This window comes from Leptodactylus fuscus, chromosome 1, assembly GCF_031893055.1.
Source record: "Leptodactylus fuscus isolate aLepFus1 chromosome 1, aLepFus1.hap2, whole genome shotgun sequence".
Classification (NCBI taxonomy): domain Eukaryota; kingdom Metazoa; phylum Chordata; class Amphibia; order Anura; family Leptodactylidae; genus Leptodactylus; species Leptodactylus fuscus.
In genome coordinates, this window is record NC_134265.1 from 11,619,897 (window position 1) to 11,645,787 (window position 25,891).

Below are 25,891 nucleotides of genomic sequence, written 5' to 3' on the forward strand. Positions count from 1 at the left end.
AAAATTTACTGCTAAATCAAGTCTTGTTAAACATCAAAGAACTCACACAGAGGAGAAGTCAATTTCATGTTCAGAATGTGGCAAAAGTTTTATCACTAAATCAGATCAAGTTATACATCAAAGAACTCACACAGGAGAGAAGTCAATTTCATGTTCAGAATGTGGCAAATGTTTTATCTGTAAATCAGATCTTGTTATACATCAAAGAACTCACACAGGGGAGAAGCCATTTCCATGCCCAGAATGTGGGAAATGTTTTGCTCGGAAGTCACATCTTGTTAAACATCAAAGAACTCACACAGGGGAGAAGCCATTTTCATGCCCAGAATGTGGAACATGTTTTACTGCTAAATCAAGTCTTGTTGAACATCAAAAAACTCACACAGGGGAGAAGCCATTTTCATGCCCTGAATGTGGGACATGTTTTGCTAAGAAATCACATCTTGTTAAACATCAAAGAATTCACACAGGAGAGAAGCCATTTTCATGTTCAGAATGTGGAAAATGTTTTATCTCTAAATCAGGTCTTGTTATACATCAAAGAACTCACACAGGGGAGAAACCAGTTTCATGTTCAGAATGTGGAAAATGTTTTACCTCTAAATCAGATCTTGTTAAACATCTAAGAACTCACACAGGGGAGAAGCCATTTTCATGTTCAGAATGTGGAAAACGTTTTAGGTCTAAATCAGATCTTGTTAAACATGAAAGAACTCACACAGGAGAGAAGCCATATTCATGCTCAGAATGCGGGAAATGTTTTATCTCTAATTCAGATCTTGTTAAACATCGAAGAACTCACACAGGGGAGAAGCCATTTTCATGCTCAGAATGTGGGAAATGTTTTGCTCGGAAATCACATTTTGTTAAACATCAAATAAATCACACAGGGGAGAAAGCATTTTCATGCTCAGAATGTGGGAAAAGTTTTACGGTTAAATCAAGTTTCATTGAACATCAAAGAACTCACACAGGGGAGAAGCCATTTTCATGTTCGGAATGTGGGAAATGTTATATCTCTAAATCAGGTCTCGTTAGACATCAAAGAACTCACACAGGAGAGAAGCCATTTTAATATACACATGAAAAGTATGATTAACCAAAAGTCATCTCCAACTGCACATCTAAGAACTTGCATATTAAATAAAGCATTTTTCTTTCCTTATTGTTTTACCCCCAATTCATATCTTAAAACTTAGTGAGCTCACCTCAGGTTTTTTTGTCTTAAATTCATTGACAATATGAATAAAATATTTGAATTGGAATTACACCTGCATGTCTGTAACAGTCCTTTATTCCTGGCAGGCCTGGGGTGACAAGAGGTATTTTTGTGGCCTCTACTTTTATTCATGTTTTTATTCACAGTTTTGATTTTCAACAAAAATAAAAGAACAAGGATGAAACAGGACGGTACAAAAGTCATCCCAAGTACAGCATAGTATCCAGGTAACAACAGGATCAAGAACCTCAAGCGGCAGCTTCAGGGAGAAGAAGGGAAAATGGGGGAAGAGGGAAAGAGAAGAGCATAGAGGAAAGAAGGAGAAGAGAGAGAGGAAGGAAGTAGAATGAATATCTTAGTGAGTAAGACGATAACCAACTGAAGGAGGAGAGAAGGAAAAACAAGGTAACAGGAAAAGGGGTGGGGAGGGGGCTGAAATAAAAAAAAAAGTCTCGGCTAAGGCCCAGAAGTTCGTATAGTCCAAGCCTTCTAACAGTAGGAGCAGTACATCTCTATGTCTCACGAGGCAAAGGCATACGAGAGGGATACACACAGGTAATAAATCCATATCTATAAGAATCATTGTGCCACGGTCTAGTCCCAAGAAGTGTCTGTGACTCTTCAGTACGTTGGAACTCCAACCAGTAGTACCAGGTTTTATTGAAGATTTCAACAGTGTCGTGCAGGAAAGAAGTGAGGTTCTCCATACTCATAAGCTTATTGCCTTTCAGAATCCAGAAGGAGAGAGGAGAAGCCTCCACTTGCTTTAAGAATTGCGGAATGCAGTCCCAGGCCACGGGGACCAAATATCGAAGCATAGAACGGTATAAGTGCACACTGGAGACTAGTAGTGATGGAGGAGAAACAGAGCGGGACCCGAATCATGAGGGGTATCAGTAACTTGATGTCAGATAGTTGAACACCTTATAAGAGGAGGGGTCCAAGGTCTGGGCTAAGTTTCTTGTAATAGGCAAGAGGCAATCTGTCCGGACCAGGCGCCTTACCCGTAGCCATATGTTTATCTTATACTATTTTAAAATCATCCCCATATTCATCTAAACTGCTATGTACTGCTTTGAGATATTCCCCCTCTTAACCACTTCTGGACCACCCATTGGGTATATACATCCAGAAGGTGGCTGCCTTGTTCTGCAAAAATGTATCGGTACATCTAATCAGAACTTAGCAGCTGTACGAAATCGTGGAGCTGCTGAAAGCGAGAGCTGGATGTAACTATATCCGGAGCTCCCAGAGAGAAGGCAGGGAAGGTTTATTGCAATTACGATTGCTGTGTATACAAATGCGGCCACCCTCTGACCCGGTGTTCATGTGATCCACCAGGATCAGTGTGTTACAAGAGTTGCTGGGTCCTACAGGACTGAGATCAGCTCTATTAGTCTTAAAACAGCGTGCAGCGTGTATTCCTACACTAACTGAGGCTAAATGTACCAGCCCCAGTTGCATGGGAAATCAGTCTCCAATACAAAAAAAAAGTGATGAGATGTCCCCAAAGGTATATTATGACCTTATGGGGACACGATGTAAAAAAATTAAAAAAAATTGAAAAGTTAAAAAAAATGTAAATAAAATAATTAAAAAAAAATAATAATATGACAATAAAACGCCATTATAGAAGGTTATAGCCACACCCCTGACGACCATACCGGAGAGTAAAAACTATTTTATAAAGTTATTTAGCAGCACTTTGTGTTATTAAATAAAAAAGAAAAGAAAAGTGAAAAGCCGACACGATTTCTCTCCTGTTTTGTTTATATTTTCTCGGATATAAAAAAAATTAAGACACCTGCAAAAAGAAAAACAACATAAAAATAAAGTCCTATGTGTCACCAAAAAACAATGCAGAAATTAGTTGAATAACACATGATGAAAATGTTACAGCCCTCAAAACCGCACAAACAACAAAAACATAAAAGGTGTCTGGTCCTGGACGAGAAATTACCCAGTACTGAAATGGTTAAGACAGATTTTATTAGAACCGACTTAGGGAGCCTTCACACTGAGTTATGCTGCACACATTCTGAACGTAAAAACACGTCTGGTGTGAGCGGTGTGCCACCTTGACAGATGCTGTGTGCGTGTCACTGCAGCCGCAGCATCAGGGGGTGACGTCCGGCTTCAACGTGTCTTCCAGGCACTGGGACGTGCAGCCTGGCCGCTGACAAGCTTATGCTCACCGACAATCACCAAGTCAACCCACGTCCCAACCCCGTCATCATCTGGGCCCAAACCCTGCCCTCATTCGCGATGCGGAGAGGATGATGACGGGGTTGGGACGTGGGTTGACTTGGTGATTGTCGGTGAGCATAAACTTGTCAGCGGCCGGGCTGCACGTCCCAGTGTCGGGAGGACACGGTGAAGACGGACGTCACCCCCTGATGCTGCGGCTGCAGTGACGCACACAGCATCTGTCACGGTGGCACACCGCTCACACCAGGCCGGGCTCCACCATCCTCTCCGCACCGCGAGTGAGGGCAGGGTCTGGGCGCCCCTCTCTGGCGTTCTGTGATTCGCTGCTCCTTTATACACAGCTCCAGTGCCAGCCAGCAGTTCAGCATGTCCCGATGCTGATGCTGAACTGCAATGCTGGCCCGATAAGGGAAAAGTACCAAAAAGGCCTCCCATTGATTTCAATGGGTAGCGCGCGTATGCCGGTACCCATAGAAATCAATGGGAGCTGCTTTTTACGCGCTTATTCTGAACGTATTTTTACGTTCAGAATGAGCGCAGAGTAACTCTGTGTGAAGGCTCCTTTATTCTTTATGCCTCTCTATGAGCAGAGAACCCCTCACCAGAACAAGGCCACTGTTTTGAACAATCTTTTCAGTAGGAATCCCTTTGAGCAGATCACATATTGGCTCAGATTTACTAATAGTGTAAACTTAGATGGACAATCTGATACTACACCAGATTTATCACAGTGACTGAACTGGATGATAAACCTGCCATATCTATACCCTGTCCAGTCTACATTTATACCACCTTAGATGGTTTACTTTGAGCCAAAACTTTATGACATAATTTTGGTGCATTTTTGAGAACACACTTCACAATATATTCATTATCTGTATTAAAATTTATTTAATCTATTTATGACACGTTCATTAGAGGGAATTGGAGCAAACAATAGCAAATATTTTACTGACGATGTATAATTGTATCCAGAATGGATGAAGATAATCTTGTTTCCCTTAGTCCTAACAGCGGTACAATGTGGGGTATTTTCTGCCCCTGTGTGCTGGTAGAATTTTAATTAGCCAGTATTAATTTTACATGGCTTAACCCCGTAAAAAGGGCACAGCTTCCTCCCCCCAGCGTGTAAACACCAGAGTAATAATATTATAATAATAAATAATAATCATATAATACAATAACATAACATATACAATTTAGGGCGGGAAGTCTTGTGCCGCTGTTAGAACTAAGGGAAACAAGATTATCTTCATAACCCTTCATTCCCTGTTGTCCCTACCAGTGTCACAATATGGAGAGATAGCAAGTAATCCCCTAGGAGGGTAGGTGGAGATAACCCCTGAGCAGCGAAAGAAGCCTTTATAGCTTCCCTGACCCAGAGTGCTATAGAAGCCTTAGAGGCCTTTTCGACACCCAATATAGTTAACTAGGAGATTCTCAGATCTCCTGAAGGAACAAGTGTGTTGTAGATATATGCAGAGACATCTGACCAAGTCCAGCATGTGGAATTTCTCTTCTTCAGGGGAAGAAGGATAGAAGGTAGGTAAACAAATTAACTGGTTCATGTTTGTGCTGGATGGAACCTTGGGCCAGAATCCCGGGAGGAATCTTAACTGCACTCGATTCTCAAAGAAGGCAATATACGGAGCTTCAGAGGAGAGCGCCTGGAGCTCTCCAACTCTCTTTGCCGATGTTATGGCGAAGAGAAATGTGACTTTAAGTCAAGAATTTTAGGTTCGCCTCATCCAGAGGCTTAAAAAGAGCAGAACAAAGTGCCGATAAGATCGTACTGAGGTCCCATTGGTGTACAGGAGCAGTACCTTCTGGTCTCAACCTGGTTGCCCCTTTAATAAAGATGCTCACTAAAGGTTCCTGAAACAAACGCCTCCCCAGATAGGTCGACAAAGCGGCTACATGTACCTTCAGGGTAGAAGCAGCCAACCCTTTGTCTAGACCGTCCTGAAGAAAATCCAGGATCACCCTCAATGAGGGGTCGGAGGAGTCCACTTCATGTTCAAGACACCAGGCATTGAAAATTTTACCGATCCTACGGTAATTCCGGTTAGTTGAATCAGGTCTGGCACTTGCAAGAGTCTTCAGGACGCCTTGAGACAGTCCTCTATTCCTTAATAGGGACTGGTCACCCTCCAGGCTGTCAGGTTGAGTCTCCTCAGATCCTGGTATCTCAGCTCTCCTTGGGTCACCAGATCTGGGAGGAGGGGAAGCCTCCAGTACACGCCTTGATTCATCCACATAAGCTGGGCAAACCAAATCTTTTTCAGTCAGAACGGGATTATGTCAATTCCTGAGACTTGGTCCTGTCTTGATTTTCAGCAATACCTTTGGTATGATGGGAATTGGAGGGAAGATGTAAACCAGCCTGAACCTCCATGGGATGGACAGGGCATCCACTGCCAATTGATTGTCCTCCTGGTACAGAGAACAGAAGGTTCCCACCTTGGCGTTGAGTTGAGTTGCCATAAAATCGACCTCCGGGAGACCCCATCTTTGGACGATTTGTTGGAAGGCATCTAGATTGAGAGACCATTCTCCTGATACAGTGATACCCCGACTCAACTGATCCGCTACTATGTTCAGGGAGCCCTTGTGTCACGACCTGAATTCTTGTTAGAAAATTGTGTATTTTTCTGGTGGGGATTTGATCTGGTATTCCGTGATCTTCTGGTGGTTTCCTTGCCATTAGTCTATCTGTTTGTGCATTTGGTATCAGCCTTCAGAGTATACTTGAGGTTCTCTGGAGCGAACCTCAGGTGTTGGTTACCATTATCCTATGGGACAATTCTGGGGCCTTTATTAGGAGGAGGGCTGGCTTCACTAGTTGCTGGTTTTCGTGGTTACCAACTGAATTCTTGGCTCTGGGAGGAGGATTGTGTTGGTGGAAGTTCAACTGACTAGGAAGTGGTGTGAGTGTTGCCTTGTGTGTGAGTCTGGTTTCTCCCTCCACACTTCAACTCTACCTTGTCCTTCAGTTCTGTTTGCCTGGCACTATCTTGTTGTTTGTGAGGTTTGGGTTCCAGTTTGTTTTGCCCCAGTCCTGTGTTAACCCTTTCCGCACCTCTCCACTGTCCCTCTCCTCATTCTCTTGTTGCGTATTGTGTTGTGCTGCGTGTCTGTTGTCCAGCACATCCCATCCTGTTTGTTGTGTCTGCCAGCTGCACCTTGGTTTCTGTAGGGGTGACCACCTTAGTATCCCCAGTCTCTAACTGTCTTGTAGCTCTCGCCCTATCTGTCAGCTAGGCCTTCGTGGTAGAGAGTCAGCAGTTGTCAGGGCCAAGGCTAGCTTGGGAACAGCTGACCACCCACCGCAGGCAGGGCCTAGCTAGCCGCCGTAGCGTCAGGGATAGTTTCCTTCCCCTGTTCCCTTAGCGGTGCAGTCTGCAGTCCAGATTCTGGGTCTGGACACAAACGTAACACCTTGATGTGAACAGTGGATAAGTGGGACAGGTTCTTCTTTGCCCACGAGAAGATAAGATTCGCCTCTCTCAGAAGGGCTGGTGCTGCCTTGCTTGTTGAGGTAAATCACTGTGGTCATGTTGTCTGACCGCACCTTGACTGTCTTCCCTTTGAGGAAGGGGCGAAGTGACAAAGTGCCAGATAGACTGCAGTTCCCAATCTGTCTTGCATTTGCTATGACTTTAAAGCATGGTCTAGAAATGCAGCAGTAAAGCGCTGCAGGAACAGCTTCAGCGTGAACACATTGCGGTTCTTCCCGCAGCGCTTAGAACAGAAAGTTCACGGAGTTTTCCTCCGCGGACTTTCTGTTACAATTATATCTACGGGGAGGCCGTCGGCGTTTCCATAGATATAATTGACATGCTGCGATTTTCAAAACCGCAACGGTTTTGGAAATCGCAGTGTGTCCGTGCTGCAATTTTTTCCGCAAAGTGGGGGTGGGATTCACATGAATCCCACCCACTTTGCAAGTACTGTAAAACACCGCGATTTTCTCCACAGCGTTTCCACCATGGGCAAATCACGATGTTTCCGGTCCGTGGGGCCCCGGCCTAAGGATAAGTTTACAAAGGATTTTTTGGTCAGGATTTTGAGGCAGAAACACCCTGAGTTGAAAGCTCTGTTGGCCCTGAGTAGAAGAGATATGGACAGTCTTGCTTCTGACCTTAAACGTGCCTGGCGCCATGACTTGCGTGCTGTGAAATCTGATCTTTCGGATCTGCAACAATGGGTACAGGCCTTGGAGGACTTTCAATCTACAGCTTCTTCCTCTATTGATAACCTGCAACAAGGCTCTGATGTTCATTCTTCCCAACTTGATCTCCAATATGGATGATATTGAAAATCGTAACCGCCGCAACAATATACGTATACGCGGCCTCCCTGAGTCTATTCAAACAGCAGACCTGGTTTCTACCCTTACCGGAATATTTAATTCTCTACTCAGGCGCCCTCCTGACTCTCACATTGAAATGGACCGTGCTCACCGGGCGCTGCGCTCTCGCAGCTCTGATGACTCTAAACCTCGAGATGTGATCCACTTTTATGCTGTCAAAAAGGAGATTATGCAGAAGGTCCACAACAGCCGCACTGTGCACTTCGAGGGCCATGCTTTGTTCATTTTCCCGGACCTCTCTAGATATACCCTGCGTCAACGTTCTGCCTTGAAGCCTCTTCTATCCATCCTACAGGACCGTAAGATAACATACCGCTGGGGCTTCCCTTTTGCTCTCCAGGTTCGTCACCGGGACCGTATCCTTTCCCTGGCTCACCCAGCTGATCTACCGAACTTCCTCCGCGTCCTGAATCTTCCACCTCTGCAACTGCCGGACTGGTCTTTACTCTTGGCTGATGCTAATCGCGCTGGTCCTCCTCGTTTACAATGGGATGCGGCTGATAATCATCCTGTGGACCCACCCCGCTCCCAAAGATCTCAACAAGGACGGCGGTCCTCCTCGACCCGGATACTCCCACCCTGACCTGTGCTTGCTGTCTTCCTCATTATTGGCGGAGTCCTCCTGTTTCTCTGTCCCCTAGTTGTACTGCAGCTATGTTGAGACTTTGTTGTGACTGTTATTGCCCATGTCCTCATTTTTCATGTTTCTAGCACCGTTACTGTGCCGTTTCTGTACCGTTTTTGTTGTGCTCCATGTTCTGTTGCAAATTTAATGTGTCGGAGCCGGAGTATTTCTGCTCTGAGTTATTCTCTCTTACTTCTTTTCTGACCTTCACACTTTTCTCCGCTTATATTTTTCTCTTCTTTCTGATTGTCTTCTTCCTACCACGTTCTTGCTTGCGTCTTGTCTTCTTTGTCCCCACATAGTTTGGTCCCTGCGGTGTGGGGCCTGTTGGAGACCTGTGCTCCGGCCCTTTTAGCTCCCTCTGAGGGTAACCCCAGAGCCCTCTTCCTCTTCTTGTTTGTCCTTTTTTTGAGTTCTTTGAGGCTGTGTTTTACCTGTTGGTATTCCTGACATTTTCTGGTTGCGTTAATCTGCTGGCCCATTTCCCGTCCCCCCCCCCCCCTCTCCCTTAAGATGGCGGATATCTCTGTCTCATCTTTTAACATCAAGGGCCTTAATGTCCTTGAGAAACGCTCGCAAATTCTGTATGATGCCCATAAGCGCAAAGTGCAGATTCTGTGCCTGCAGGAGACACACTTTTTGTCTGAACGTGTCCCGGTGGTCAAGAATCGGTACTTTCCTCTATGGTTCCACAGTAGTAGCCGACAAGGTAAAGTCCGGGGTGTGGCTGTCTTTTTTCATAAGAACTTGCCGGTCAAAGTCCTAGATTCTTTATCTGATGTTAATGCCAGGTACCTATTTTTGATATACGAAATCTCTGGGGTGGTGTATACCATAGCTAATATATATGCCCCTAATGCTGATCAGGTCCCATTTCTCTTATCTACCCTTACGACCCTCCAGGATTTCACCAAGGGCCATTTAATCGTGTGTGGGGATTTCAATCTCGCCCTCAATCCCTTACTAGATACTTCCTCGGGCAGATCCCAACTCTCCTATGGAGCCGTCAATAAGGTTAGGAGACTCCTGAATTCTATGCTCTTGTGTGACGCCTGGCGTATCTTTCATCCTCTGGACAGGGACTACTCCTTTTTCTCGCCTCCACATAATTCGTATAGTAGGATTGACTATATCTTCATCTCTCATGATCTCCTTTCGTTCGTGACTGCATCTAAAATTGACTTGACTTTCCTCTCTGACCATGCCCCTGTTTACTGCTCTTTTACCTCTCTGAGGTTACGTGTGGGCAGGTAGCGGGAGATTAGTTCAGAGATGTATGGAGGGGACAGGGTGTGGATGGCTTTGTATGTTAGTGTTAGTAGCTTGAACTCAATTCACTGGGCTATTGGTAGCCAGTGGAGGGACTGGCAGAGGGGAGCAGCTGATGAAGATCGGGGGGTGAGGTGGATTAAGCGAGCAGCGCAGTTTAGGGTGGACTGGAGGGGGGAGAGGGTGTTAGCTGGGAGTCCATGGAGAAGGGTGTTTTAGTAGTCTAGGCGGGAGATTATGAGGGCCTGGACGAGCATCTTGGTAGTTTCCTGGGTGAGGAAGGGGCGAATTCGGTGGATGTTCTTGAGTTGGAGGCGGCAGGAGGTGTTGAGGGCTTGAATATGTGGCTTGAAGGATAGTTCAGAGTCCAGGGTTACCCCAAGGCATTGGGCCTGTGGGACAGGGGTAATTGTGGTTCCATTAACTTTGATAGATGGGTCAGGTGGTGGGGCCATACAGGATGGGCTGAAGATGATAAACTCTGTTTTCTCCATGTTGAGTTTGAGAAAGCGGGAGGAGAGGAAGGAGGCTACGGCTGCTAAACAATCTGGAATTCTGGCCAGCAGGGAGGTAATGTCTGGTCCAGAGATGTAGATTTGGGTGTCGTCGGCATAGCAGTGGTACTGAAAGCCGTGAGATTCTATGAGTTGGCCCAGGCCAAGGGTGTAGATGGAGAACAGGAGGGGTCCTAGGACGGAGCCCTGGGGGACACCTACAGAGAGAGGGCGAGGTGAGGAGGTGGTGTGCGAGTGGGAGACGCTGAATGTGCGGTTGGTGAGGTATGAGGAGATCCAGGAAAGGGCCAGGTCTGAGATACCAAGGGATGAGAGAATTTCTAACAGGAGGGAGTGGTCAACTGTGTCAAAGGCAGAGGAGAGGTCGAGGAGGAGGAGGACAGAGTAATGGCGCTTGGCTTTGGCGGTTAGCAGGTCATTGGTGACTTTTGTTAGGGCAGTTTCAGTGGAGTGCCGGGGTCTGAAGCCTGACTGAAGTCTGTCAAAGAGCAGGTTGGATGAGAAATAGGAGGAGAGTTCAGAGTGGACATGCTGCTCAAGAAGTTTTGAGGCGTACGGGAGCAGAGAGATGGGACGATAGTTGGCAGGAGAGGACGGGTCAAGGGATGGTTTCTTAAGTATAGGAGTGACAGTGGCGTGTTTGAAGGCTGAGGGGAAGGATCCATTGGTTAGGGATAGATTGAAGAGATGGGTTAGGGCTGGAGTAATGACTTCAGCGAGTTTGGGGATGAGATGTGACTGGATCGGGTCGAGCACGCAGGAGGTGAGGTGGGATTTGGAGATAAGAGAGGAGAGTTTTTCATCAGTTATGGAGGAGTAGCAGGTCAGGGATGAGGAACAGTAAGTAGTTGGGTAGAGGGGTTGTCGGGGGAGTAGGGTGAGTGTCTCTGATGGTGTCAATTTTAGTTTTAAAGTAAGAGGCAAAGTCGTCAGCTGAGATAAGTGATGTCGGAGGGGGGGCGGGAGGAGGGAGTTGAAGGTGGAGAATAGCTGTTTGGGGTTGCGAGAGAGTGAAGATATGAGTGTGGTGAAGTAGACCTGCTTTGTGGAGGTGAGTGCGTTCTTAAATGAGAGAACTGCTTCTTTGTACCTGAGGAAATCCTCCTTGGAGTGGCTTTTCTTCCAGAGGCGTTCTGCAACCCGCGAGGCACGTCTCAGTTTTTTAGTCAGGTCAGTGTGCCAGGGTTGTCTATTGATTGGTCGGGCTCTGGTGTATGTGTAGGGGGCTACAGAATCAAGGGCTGAGGTAATGGTGGTATTATAGAAGGCAGAGGCGGCATCTGTGTCCTGGAGTGAGGAGATGTCAGCGAGTGGTAGGAGAGAGTCTGAGAGGGTGCAGGTGTCAAGGCGGTTGAGGTTCCTGCGGGGGCGTGTTGGTTTAGAGGTTGGGGTGTCTATTGGAGAGGAGAGGGCAGAGAATGTCAGCAGGTTGTGGTCAGAGAGCGTGGATGGAGAGTTAGAGAGGTTGCATATGGAGCAGAGGCGGGTGAATATTAGGTCTAGTGTGCCCCCCTTTATGTGGGTGGCAGAAGAGGACCATTGGGAGAGACCAAAGGAGGCGGTGAGGGACAGGAGACTGGAGGCGGAGGGGTGGTCTGTGTTAATGTGAATGTTGAAGTCGCCCATGATGATGGTGGGGGTGTCTGTGGAGAGGAAGTGTGTGAGCCAGGTGGTGAAGTGGTCGATAAAGGCAGCGGTAGGTCCCGGCGGTCCATATATGACAGCCAGTTGGAGGTTGGAGGGTGAGTAGATACGAACAGAGTGCACTTCAAAGGATGGGGGGGTGAGGGCAGGTATAGGGGCAAATGAGCACTTGTCTGACAGGAGGACACCTACACCTCCACCAGGTTTGTTGTTGGGGCGGGGGGTATGTGAGAAGTGCAGACCTCCATAGGAGAGGGCGGCGGGGGAGGCGGTGTCTGAGGGTGTCAGCCATGTTTCTGTGAGACAGAGAAATGTAAGTTTGTTAAGAATAAAAAGGTCGTGGATGTAGGCAAGTTTATTACATACGGAGCGGGCATTCCATAGTGCAACAGGGAGGGCAGGGGGAGGGGTAGGAGTGAGTGAGATTGGTTTGAGATTTAGGAGGTTCCGTGTGCTAGCGCCAGGTGTGGGGATTTGCTGGGGAGGTCCAGGGTTAGGAGATATGTCACCAGAAGTAAGGAGGAGTAGGGAGAGTGACAGCAGGTGTAGGTAGGAGAGGCTGCGGGGGGGTTGTATGTGTCTGGGGCGGAAAGCCTGCAGGTTTGTGAGGAGCTGTGCAGAGAAAGTTATATGGTGGGGTAGGAGAGAGGGAGAGATGAGGATTTCTTTACTGACAAGGTTGGTTTGAGGTGGAAAAGTGGTTTTTACAAGGAGTGGGAGAATAACAGTGATTAAAATGAGAAGCATTTCTGTTAGAGCAGTTTACTGCAGTTAGTTTGTGTTACCTTCTGTTCCCTTCTGGTTCAATTCTGGTATAATTCTGAAGTCTACACTTAGATGCACTTTGATTGTACGCTGGATTGCAGATGACCAAGGCCAGATGACCAGAGGCCTTACATTTATACCAGCCAGAGTTAGTAAGATGGCTATCAGGTGTGACTAGGATGTGCATATAAGCACATGCAGTCAGGCCAGAATCAAAGTAAAGGAAATGAGACCAGGGGGAGCCCAGCAGGGTATACAGACAGACAGGTATCACAAGTGATATAATGGCTGCAAAATGCATAGAAACATACCAACAGAATGCTTGAGTGATAATAGCAGGTACAGAGAAATACAGTTAAACTGGACACAGGGGCGATGCTGAGGATATATGTTCATGTGATAGAAACATACCAACAGAATGCTTGAGTGATAATAGCAGGTACAGAGAAATACAGTTAAACTGGACACAGGGGTGATGTTGAGGATATATGTTCATGTGATAGAAACATACCTGTGGAAGGAGAGAGGAACAGGGTCAGATCAGTCTACTTCATTCTGGTATAATTCTGAAGTCTACACTTAGATGCACTTTGATTGCACGCTGGATTGCAGATGACCGCGTTCTTTTTATGAATGGGGGAACAAGGTGGGACGCCTTCTTGCGAGGGCAGTACGTGATCGCCGTGCGGCTTCCCACGTCCTGGCTGTCAAGAAATCTTCGGGCTCTATTACACACATCATGTCGGACATTGCTTCTGCCTTTTCGGATTATTATAGCTCCCTCTATCATCTCCCTCCTCCTGGCTCGTGCTGCTCTTCCTCGTCTTCTGACCTTACTCTCTCTCAATATGTGGCAGCGACAGCCTTGCCGTCCTTATCACGTGAAGATGCGGCTCTTCTCGAAGCCCCGTTTTCGGATCGGGAATTGGAAGCGGGTATTTCATCTCTCCTGGGAGGTAAGAGCCCCGGCCCCGACGGTTACACGGCTCAGTTTTATAAAGTTCTCAAGACCGAGCTGCTCTTGCCTCTTCTACGGGCTTTCAACTCTGTCTCCTCCGGTGCACCTTTTCCCTCCTCCTTTCTCCAAGCGCACATTACCGTCCTTCCTAAGGAGGGCAAAGATCATACCCTCTGTTCCAGCTATAGGCCGATCTCCCTCCTTAATACCTATGCCAAATTATATGCCAAACTGATAGCCAACCAACTCAGTCCGCACATGGGGGAGCTTATTCACCCTGATCAGGTGGGCTTTGTCCCCTGCAGGGAGGCCCGTGACAATACCCTGAAGGCCTTCTCCGCTATCCGTCATGCTCAGCGCTCACGTACTCCTATGTTGCTCCTATCCCTGGATGCGGAGAAGGCCTTCGACAGGGTGGACTGGAGGTTCTTGGAGGCCACACTTCTCCAGATCGGCCTTGGCCCGTCTATGCTTACCCACATCCGGGCTCTCTATAACTCCCCTGTGGCACGGGTTAGAGTCAATGGTTCTCTCTCCTCTCCCTTTCTTATTTACAATGGTACCCGTCAGGGCTGCCCCCTGTCCCCCGTACTGTACGCCATGGTCATGGAACATCTTTTGGTGGCGATTAGGGAGAACCCCGATATTAATGGTCTTCAGACAGGTGGCCTACACTTAAAAGTCTCCGCATTCGCTGATGATGTTCTCCTCTTCGTTATCCAACCCCTTACGTCCCTTCCCTCTATACTTAAAGAGATCGAAATTTATAGCTCCTATAGCAATTATAAGATAAATCTCTCTAAAAGTTCTTCACTTAATGTTTCCTTGTCTACGACGGTCCTTAGCTCCCTGCGCACCTCTTTTGCTTTCCAATGGTCCCACAAATCTATTCGATACCTAGGAGTTCAGCTCCCTAGTCTCCTATCAGACACCTATACATTGAATTTTCTCCCGCTACTACGCACGCTGCGATCTGATCTCGGTCGTTGGGACACTAAGGGTCTCTCCTGGTTGGGGCGAATTAACCTCCTGAAAATGAACGTTCTCCCTCGTCTATTGTACCTTTTCCAGATGGTCCCCTATATTCTCCCAGCGTCTTTTTTCACTGCGGTTAGGCAGGCTTTTTGTAAGTTTATCTGGTCCTCTAAGCCCCCTCACATTGCTCGGAATACCCTGTCTCGATCCAAGAAGAGAGGAGGCCTAGCAGTACCTGACTGCTCTAAATATTTCCTTGCGGCAGTCGCTATGCGTATTCTTGATTGGCACCATGCTTCCTGCTCTAAGCTCTGGGTCGCCCTGGAGGAGTCTTTGAGCCCTATACCGCTCACGGCGCTCCCTTGGCTCCACAAGAAATTTTGGACTGACTGCAAACCGTATCTGCTCCCATTCGTTGCGAGTCAAACTATGGGTGTATGTCGAATTTATAGTGGCATGCGATTGCTTTGACGAAATGACGGCCCTCTGACTCCGATCTCGGGCAACCCCGACTTTCCAGCAGCATTTGATTCCTCTTTTCTAGGTCGTCCACCCTCTCCTACGACTTAAACATGTTACATCTGCCTCTGCTCTCCTTTCTCGCTCGGAATTATTAACCTTAGTTTCCAGGCCGGACTCAGTGACCACCCATTGGCACTATTCTCAACTATCACATTTCTACTTGTCCCTGAGGCGCTCACAAGACGTCCACAGACCACTTCTGCCCTTAGAGCGTCTCTGTCTCTCCACTTCCCAGCCGGGGCATACGGTTTCTCTTTTTATACAACTCTCTGTTAGAGGATCCTGAGGGTGGCCTACCTTTCGTGGAGGGGTGGGAGAGGGAGCTGGGGGTGGCTTTTCCGCCGGGTGTGTGGTCATCGGCCTTTGAGATGTGCCACAAATTTTCTATCTCCTGTAAGGCTCAGGAGACTAATTACAAGATCCTTTCTAGATGTCCCGACTCTGCTCCATAATATCTTTCCAACTACCTCTGATAGGTGTTGGAGATGTCTCACCGACCGCGGCACGATGGCCCACATCTGGTGGGGATGTCCCCTTCTTCGCCCTTTTTGGGATGGTGTGAGAGGGGTTATTTCTCAAGTTACAGGTGTCGTTTTGGAAGATGATCCCGCCCCTCTGCTTCTCTCCCTTTTCTCTCGTAAGTTCCGGAAACCTATTCGCAAGTTATTGGGGTTTATGTTGGTAGCAGCACGTTCAGTCATCCCGAGGCTGTGGAAGAGTTCCTCCATATCCGTACAATGGAGGACATGCTGGCAATGCTTCGTCCTGATGATCGACTTCACCACCAGACCTGACTTCTGTGGAACATGTTCTATCACTCCTCGGATGTCCGCGCCCCTTTCCCCTCTTCACCCCTGTGATGCCTGTCTATTTCTTCTACTCTTACTTGCACCCATTTTTCCAGCTCTGACATGGTTACTACTTGTATTTTAATATTACAGTTTACTGTTTTTTCTTTCTTGCTACTACTTTCATATTACGGCTCTTGCTGTCCTCTCTTTTTCTCCATTGATATGATTACTTGAAATGCATTGTTCATTGTAACTCTGCTGCGTCAGAGTCCGCCTCCCCCTGTTCTTCTCCCCCAAACCCTTTTTTCCTTCTTTCTTTCCCATTGTTTCCCTGAATTTTCCTTGCCTTTCCTCCCCCCACTTCCCTTTTGTAAACCCCTTAATAATCTTTAATGTAAAAAAAAAATAAAAATAGTTGTAATAGTTTGTACTACATAATATGTATTGAATATGTAAAATCAATAAAAATGTTGACATAAAAAAATAAGTTGCTGTTCACATCAATGTTACGATAAATTAGTAAAATGACAAAATAATAAAAATTAAGTGGAAAAAAAGGTTTACTGTAGCTCTGTGAAAATGTCAATTTCAGTGTGACACTGAAAATTTTACTTTAGCTCGCATAACCAAAAATTTAACATATTTCCTGTGAGTGAAGCCGCGGGGATTCTACTAGTATTTAATATTTTAGCAATTTTGTTTTTGGTGATTTCTGTTTTTTGACATAGTAGTTTGTTCTGTTGTCTGAAAATTACCTTAAGTGGCTTGTTTTGTTTTTTGCATATTTTTCTCATGATGATCGTACGGGCTCTGCTTCTGAGCCCGCTCAACCACCATCACATACGTGGAGATGAAGCAACAACCAACATTCGCCCGCGCACATGTACATAAGAATGCATGAAGGAGTTAAAGAAAAATAAATAATTTAACCTTAAAAAAAACCCAAACCCTGTGAATATAAGTTCTTTCTTACAACGTAGACGGGTCAATGACTTCAGGTTGAAAATCCACTTACAATTTGCTTCTCCTCTGTGTGAGTTCTTTGATGCCTAACAAGGCCTAATTTCCGAATAAAACATTTCCCACATTGTGAGCAAGAATACGGCTTCTCTCCTGTGTGAGTTATTTGATGCTTAACAAGGACTGATTTCCAAGTAAAACATTTCCCACATTCTGAGCAAGTGTAAGGCTTCTCCCCTGTGTGAGTTCTTTGATGCTTAACAAGGCCTGATTTCAAACTAAAACATTTCTCACATTCTGAGCAAGTGTAAGGCTTCTCCCCTGTGTGAGTTATTTGATGCCTAATAAGGATTGATTTCTGAGCAAAACATTTCCCACATTGTGAGCAAGAATAAGACTTCTCTCCTGTGTGAATTCTTTGATGATTAAGAAGGCCTGATTTCCAAGTGAAACATTTCCCACATTCTGAGCAAGTGTAAGGCTTTTCCCCTGTGTGAGTTCTTTGATGATTAACAAGATTTGATTTCCGAGCAAAATATTTCCCACATTCTGAGCAAGAATAAGACTTCTCTCCTGTGTGAATTCTTTGATGATTAACAAGATTTGATTTACGAGCAAAATATTTCCCACATTCTGAACAAAAATAAAACTTCTCCCCTGTGTGAGTTCTTTGATGCATAACAAGTTTTGATTTCCAAATAAAACATTTCCCACATTCTGGGCATGAATATGGCTTCTTTCCTGTGTGAGTTTTCTGAAGTATAGCACCCTTTCTACATATTCTATTTTTTTTAACAGACGCCGATGAATTAGAAGAAAGATCTTTCTTCTGAAGGGCTGAGGGTATATCTGGGGTAATGACATGTTCTTCATATGGATCTTGTGTGATACTATGATCCTCTGCTTTATAATCTGTAGGTATCAGATGTCCCTCTGAGCTCCTGGTACAGTCATCTGACAAGAAGAAAACTGATGTTACTATTTCTGAATAACATTACCTTATAAGTATATTCCCCACTGAGCTGCCGCTGCCTGAGACGCTTCGGACTGTGTGAATAAGAAGTCAGTGGCACAGGCAGCAAATGGCGGCAGCGTGGCCTACTTCACTAGTATTCACTGTGCTGAGACGGAGGTCAGTGATAGTGAATAGTAATAAAGCGGGGCAGGAGACACCACCACTGTCACTGTAGAGGTGAACACAATCCATGGCTGCTTAAATATGGCCACTTATGTGGAATAATACTGTAGGATGCCATAAATCTTACTGTATTACACCCCATACACACAATAGAATCCAAACCACATCTGCTGGATTTCCCAGCCTGAACTCACCGCGGATCTGCTGTCCCATACAGTATGTAGTAGGGTCTGTGGAGTCACAAGGAAGCAGGGACTCCTAGCGTCATAGATCACTAAGATACGGGGAGTCCTGGTGTGTGGACAGAGTTCAGGCCAGGAAATGTGACTGATGTACAGACCAGATTTTCTAGTCTGGATTCCATAGTGTGATTGGGGTCTAAGGTGAGGTTTACACAGTGACATTTGTAGAAGCTGCTTCAGGAATTCAGAAGAAGAATTTTTCCGCTTTACCAAATCAGCCCCCGAATCTCCATCAGATTCCTTACTGGCCAGGCGGGATTTTCCACCCCCCATTTATTTCCATAGAGCTCTGAGGTGGAATCTGCCTGAAGATCGAGCAGGAGGATTATTTTTCCGCTACCTGAAATAATCTGATATATAATTCTGGTCAATTCTTTCCCTTCACGAGGACTGACAGCCGGTGAGGAAGAAATTTGCCTCGTTCACATCGATGTCAAGTCCATATTTCTGCTGTACGTTCGATTCTATACTACATTTATTACCCCCTATAGCGGTATCACATTTATATTCAGGTATTATTAGTATTTTACCTGAATCGGGGAACAACAAATAGTCTAAACAATGTCTGAATAGAATCAGTGACCCTTCTGTGCTTTATATAGTGGTGACTCCTCACCTGGGCGGTTCCCTGTAGGAATGTCCTCCTCACACTCCTCATCACCACTCACATAGGGCTCTTCCTTTATTCCCATAGATATAACATTAATGTCGCTCACATCTTTATCCTGATGGAAAATCTGTGAAACAAATAATGTAAAAGTCACCAGACAAATGGGGAAGTCACAGAGAATGTTCTAGGACTTCACAGTCCGTCTACACATCATAGGGAATATCTCCATCTACCTGATCATCCTGTGGAAGAAGAGGACTGGGACATCTCTCCGGTGTTGTCCTCTTACTGGATCTACCTGTAGGAAACACAGACAGGGGCTGAATTCATTCTGTACATACAAATAATGGAAGTCCATGTGTATATAGTCATGTCTATTACCTGCTGATGTGAGGGGCTGGTGGTCCTCCATCATCACCTCCTTGTACAGATCCTTGTGTCCTTCTAAATACTCCCACTCCTCCATGGAGAAATAGACAGCGACATCCTGACACCTTATAGGAACCTGACAACAAAATGATACAGTCATCACCCCGACCCCTCCAGGTACTGTATAATGTCCCAGCATTCCCAGCAGTGTCACCTCTCCAGTCAGCAGCTCCAGCATCTTGTGGGTGAGTTCTAGGATCTTCTGTCCATTGATCTCCTGTATCAGGGGGTGAGGTGCAGGCTCCGGGATTGGGCTCAGGGTTCCTCCATATCCATCATACACAGGAGCCTGACAGCGCCCACTAGAGGTCTTCTTCACTACTGTGTAATCCTGGTTATGGGGAGACACATTAATAAATCTCACTACATACATGTCCAGAGTCCATCACCTCTCCAGTCCTATCATCTGTTATTACTATAGATAAGAATGATGTCATGATGACATCATCAGAATCTCTCACCTCTCCAGTAAGCTGGTAGATGATCTCTAGGGTGAGATTTAATAGACTTTCCGCCATCTTGTTCCTGTCTCTTTCCATCCCTGATGGATCAATCAGGAATATTCTCTTATATAGAAGATACTGAGAGGATTCTATATTGTAGGAACCTGAATGGAGAGAAGATGAGACAATGTAATCACTACACGGAATCCCATGGAATAAATAGAAGAGTTGAGTCCCATTATTATCACCACCTCCTACTTCTGACGTCGGCAGCGTGTAGCTCAGGAAGGAAGTGACTTGTTGTGGGCCGGCTTGGTGGGTATATAAGGTGTGTGATAGGCTGAACAGAATATAGATTATGAGCCCCATATAGGGATCACAATGGACTTTTTTTTTCCCATCAGTGTGTCTTTGTATAATGGGTGGAAATCTACACAAACATGGGAAGAACATATAAACTCCTTGCAGATTTTGTTCCTGGCGGGATTCGAACCCAGGACTCAAGCGCTGCAAGGCTGCAGTGCTAACTACTGAGCCACCATTGCCCCCAGAATCTCATTGTTGTCTCGGGTAAAGGAGACGATTTATCAGAGTTGCACAAGGGATGATTATTGGCTGTTGGGCCAAGGGTGACCGTATTTCTCCAACAGCGCAGGTTGTGAACTGTTCGTGCGCTGCTTTGGTGAAAGTGTATTGTGAGTGGAGAAATGGCGCCATTGGGAATAACCAACATGGAAACTGTGGAGAATCACGCGCCACTGATAGGAAAGTTGAACCTCAGCTATATATATCTCAGTGCCATATGTATACATGTCCAGGAATGTGTATCTCCTATATTCCTATTGATACCATATACATATACAATGTCTGTCTTGGCCAGTTCTGGCTCCTCCCTATAGACACTTCCCTCTCGCTGCTCCTGTACTGAGGGGAATAGATTGGAGTTTCTGGCGGCAGCTCCTGTAATCTCTCCATTCTAGTCCCCTCAGTACTGAACAGTCTACATTGCAGTTGGTTCCAGCAGTTTCTCCCTCCAGCAACTCCAGTCTAGACTCTACCCACTTACCTCCTCAGGTGCAGCAGCCGTCTGCTCACAGGACCTGTGGTGATGTCATAGGTGTAGGAGGAGTCAAGGAGTCACATGATCAGGTCCTGCTTTTATAACTTCATCTTTGCAGAAGAATCGTACTAAGCTAAAGGACCTGTGATGATGTCACCTGTGTGGGAGGAGTCACAGAATCACATGACCAGACATTAGCCGTCTCTCAGGGTTGTCTATTATCCTATTTGGCTCCAGGACATGATATATACAGAAGGGGATTTTATTTCATTTATATGTAAAAATGATTTATTTTCATATATTTATATTTGTGATAGCGCCGACGTCTTCCAGCATGTTCTTTAGGTTTTTGGTCCATTTTATTGTTTCCTTATATGAATACTACAAGTAATGGCGTAACTAGGAATGGGTGGCCCCCCGACCGACAACCCCGACCTCACCCCCTGGCATTCCTGCGCACTCTAATATGCCCCATAGTGGCCCCTGCACACAGTATTATCCCCCATAGTGGCCCCTGCACACAGTATTATCCCCCATAGTGACCCCTGCACACAGTATTATCCCCCATAGTGGCCCTGCACACAGTATTATCCCCCATAGTGGCCCCTGCACACAGTATTATGCCCCATAGTGGCCCCTGCACACAGTATTATCTCCCATAGTGGCCCCTGCACACAGTATTATGTCCCATAGTGGCCCCTGCACACAGTATTATGCCCCATAGTGGCCCCTGCACACAGTATTATGCCCCATAGTGGCCCCTGCACACAGTATTATCTCCCATAGTGGCCCCTGCACACAGTATTATGCCCCATAGTGGCCCCTGCACACAGTATTATGCCCCATAGTGGCCCCTGCACACAGTATTATCTCCCATAGTGGCCCCTGCACACAGTATTATGTCCCATAGTGGCCCCTACACACAGTATTATCCCCCATAGTGACCCCTGCACACAGTATTATGTCTCATAGTGGCCCCAGCACACAGTATTATCCCCCATAGTGGCCCCTGTACACAGTATTATCCCCCATAGTGGACCCTGCACACAGTATTATGTCCCATAGTGGCCCCTGCACACAGTATTATCCCCCATAGTGGCCCCTGCACACAGTATTATCCCCCATAGTGACCCCTGCACACAGTATTATCCCCCATAGTGACCCCTGCACACAGTATTATCCCCCATAGTGACCCTGCACACAGTATTATCCCCCATAGTGACCCCTGCACACAGTATTATCCCCCATAGTGGCCCCTGCACACAGTATTATGTCCCATAGTGACCCCTGCACACAGTATTATGCCCCATAGTGGCCCCTGCACACAGTATAATCCCCCATAGTGGCCCCTGCACACAGTATTATGCCCCATAGTGGCCCCTGCACACAGTATAATCCCCCATAGTGGCCCCTACACACAGTATTATCCCCCATAGTGGCCCCTGCACACAGTATTATGCCCCATAGTGGCCCCTGCACACAGTATAATCCCCCATAGTGGCCCCTGCACACAGTATTATCCCCCATAGTGACCCCTGCACACAGTATTATCCCCCATAGTGGCCCCTGCACACAGTATTATGTCCCATAGTGACCCCTGCACACAGTATTATGTCCCATAGTGACCCCTGCACACAGTATTATGTCCCATAGTGGCCCCTGCACACAGTATTATGTCCCATAGTGACCCCTGCACACAGTATTATGTCCCATAGTGGCCCCTATACACAGTATTATGTCCCATAGTGACCCCTGCACACAGTATTATGTCCCATAGTGGCCCCTGCACACAGTATTATCCCCATAGTGGCCCCTGCACACAGTATTATCCCCCATAGTGGCCCCTGCACACAGTATTATGTCCCATAGTGGCCTCTATACACAGTATTATGTCCCATAGTGACCCCTGCACACAGTATTATGTCCCATAGTGGCCCCTGCACACAGTATTATCCCCATAGTGGCCCCTGCACACAGTATTATGTCCCATAGTGGCCCCTGCACACAGTATTATGTCCCATAGTGGCCCCTGCACACAGTATTATGTCCCATAGTGACCCCTGCACACAGTATTATGCCCCATAGTGGCCCCTGCACACAGTATTATCCCCATAGTGGCCCCTGCACAAAGTATTATGTCCTATAGTGGCCCCTGCACACAATATTATGTCCCATAGTGACCCCTGCACACAGTATTATGTCCCATAGTGACCCCTGCACACAGTATTATGTCCTATAGTGGCCCCTGCACACAGTATTATGTCCCATAGTGACCCCTGCACACAGTATTATGTCCCATAGTGACCCCTGCACACAGTATTATGTCCCATAGTGGCCCCTGCACACAGTATTATGTCCCATAGTGACCCCTGCACACAGTATTATGTCCCATATTGGTCCCTATACACAGTATTATGCCCCATAGTGGCCCCTGCACACAGTATTATCCCCATAGTGGCCCCTGCACACAGTATTATGTCCCATAGTGGCCCCTGCACACAGTATTATGTCCCATAGTGGCCCCTGCACACAGTATTATGTCCCATAGTGACCCCTGCACACAGTATTATGCCCCATAGTGGCCCCTGCACACAGCATTATCCCCATAGTGGCCCCTGCACAAAGTATTATGTCCTATAGTGGCCCCTGCACACAGTATTATGTCCCATAGTGACCCCTGCACACAGTATTATGCCCCATAGTGGCCCCTGCACACAGTATTATGTCTCATAGTGACCCCTGCACACAGTATTATGCCCCATAGTGGCCCCTGCACACAGTATTATCCCCCATAGTGACCCCTGCACACAGTATTATGTCCCATAGTGACCCCTGCACACAGTATTATTCCCCATAGTGGCCCCTGCACACAGTATTATCCCCATAGTGGCCCCTGCACACAGTATTATCCCCATAGTGACCCCTGCACACAGTATTATGCCCCATAGTGACCCCTGCACACAGTTTTATGCCCCATAGTGGCCCCTGCACACAGTATTATGCCCCATAGTGAGCCCTGCACACAGTATTATCCCCCCATAGTGACCCCTGCACACAGTATTATGCCCCATAGTGGCCCCTGCACACAGTATAATCCCCCATAGTGGCCCCTGCACACAGTATAATCCCCCATAGTGGCCCCTGCACACAGTATTATGTCCCATAGTGGCCCCTGCACACAGTATTATCCCCCATAGTGACCCCTGCACACAGTATTATCCCCCATAGTGGCCCCTGCACACAGTATTATCCCCCATAGTGGCCCCTGCACACAGTATTATTCACCATAGTGGCCCCTGCACACAGTATTATCCCCCATAGTGGCCCCTGCACACAGTATTATCCCCCATAGTGACCCCTACACACAGTATTATGTCCCATAGTGACCCCTGCACACAGTATTATGCCCCATAGTGACCCCTGCACACAGTATAATCCCCCATAGTGGCCCCTGCACACAGTATTATGTCCGATAGTGGCCCCTGCACACAGTATTATCCCCCATAGTGACCCCTGCACACAGTATTATCCCCCATAGTGGCCCCTGCACACAGTATTATCCCCCATAGTGGCCCCTGCACACAGTATTATTCACCATAGTGGCCCCTGCACACAGTATTATCCCCCATAGTGGCCCCTGCACACAGTATTATCCCCCATAGTGACCCCTACACACAGTATTATGCCCCATAGTGGCCCCTGCACACAGTATTTTGCCCCATAGTGACCCCTGCACACAGTATTATGCCCCATAGTGAACACCAATGAATAATTATTATACTTTGGGGTCTTTTCTGAGGGGGACACAACATAAAAACCACTGTTGATTACCTATCCCTTGCTTCGCTGCACTCCTCAGTGGTGTCGGCCATCTTCAATGACGTTAAGACCCGAGTGTAATAATAGTGTTTGTGGGGCCCCTGCCAGGATTGATAAGTAAATAGGGCCCGTTACTGTCTGCAGTAACTCTAGTCGGTAACAGCCTATTAAGAAAAAAAAACAAAAACGCAGTGGTAGCGGCTGTCGCCGGGCCCCTAATGTCCTGAGCCCCGTGGCAGCTGCTACCCTGCAAGTTACACCCCTGGTCACGTGGGATTTTTGATGAGCCGCTATTCTTAAATATACTTTAATTCCCATTGTTTTGGGGGCATATCGCCGCCTATTGACTTATCATTGCGTGTTATCCATATTAAGGCTTCATGACACCTTCTGACCGACTGTGCTATAGATATATTATCTCTTGCAATTGGTGAATATCACACCTATTCTGATTGGGAACTACTCCACCCTCATGCTAATGCCTTATTTTGTGTCACGTTCTTTGACCTGAATATTGTGGTTTCGTTAAGACCTAGGAAGTACACAGATCCTACGGTCGGGTTGTTTGAGAATAAACTAGCTGGTTGTTTCTCTAATCCAAAGAAACCTCTTCTCAATTTCTAATACACTTTCTTTCATCTTACCTCCTTTCCCCTCCCTGTCTTCTCTCTTCCTAACCTCCTATTCCTGATTTTGGTGTCTCGTGTGATGAAGGAGCCCCCAGTTTCTCTCTCCTCTCAAGGCTCTTAACAAGACTCTGGATTAAAAGACTATATGTTCCTAATTTCTGTTATGCATAAAATGGTGCCTTGCTGTTTGCTGAACTAGCTGACTTGTGGATCTACGCTGACTCAGTAGCCTTATCTTAAAGGAGCTCTATCAGCAAAATCATGCTGATGTAATGTCCCGGTACTGCTCGTCCCATTCCCTTTAATAGTCCTTGAAGACCGAGATGGTATGGGCATTTGCATATAAGGTAAAGAGATTCCTCTCCCTTCATTCCTTCTATATATTTACCAGTGTTTCTATTTTACCAGAGCCAGAACACAGGGGGGTCTATTAATGCGCCATCTTGTGGATGTTTTTGTGAACTACACCTGCCTATACTTGCCATTGTAATTTGAGTTGCCAGTGTACAGGAATGTCCAGTATGATCAGGTGACCTTCAGGACTAATCAGACTAGCCTGGAGGAGGAGAAGTTACAGCCCCCTCGAGGGGGGTTGAGAACCTTTTGTCTGGGTCTTTTGTGTGAAGCTGTGGACATGTGAAGCTGAAAATGGCAGCCAAGTCTCAGGGCACTCCAAACAGAGATGGATTTTCCTCTGT

At 46.6% G+C, this 25,891-nt stretch overlaps 1 protein-coding gene and 1 pseudogene across 1 annotated transcript in view; one reads left to right on the forward strand and one right to left on the reverse strand.

The window, feature by feature from the left end:
- The window catches only part of LOC142189686 (uncharacterized), a 292,843-nt gene that overhangs the window by 119,180 nt on the left and 147,772 nt on the right, over positions 1–25,891 (forward strand). Inside the window, exon 7 of the mRNA XM_075262246.1 lies at positions 337–855. Within this exon, the coding sequence (XP_075118347.1) occupies positions 337–855 (519 nt within the window). The remainder of the gene's footprint in view (positions 1–336; positions 856–25,891) is intronic.
- LOC142189633 (uncharacterized) overlaps positions 16,821–25,891 on the reverse strand; it is a 637,493-nt pseudogene continuing 628,422 nt past the window's right edge.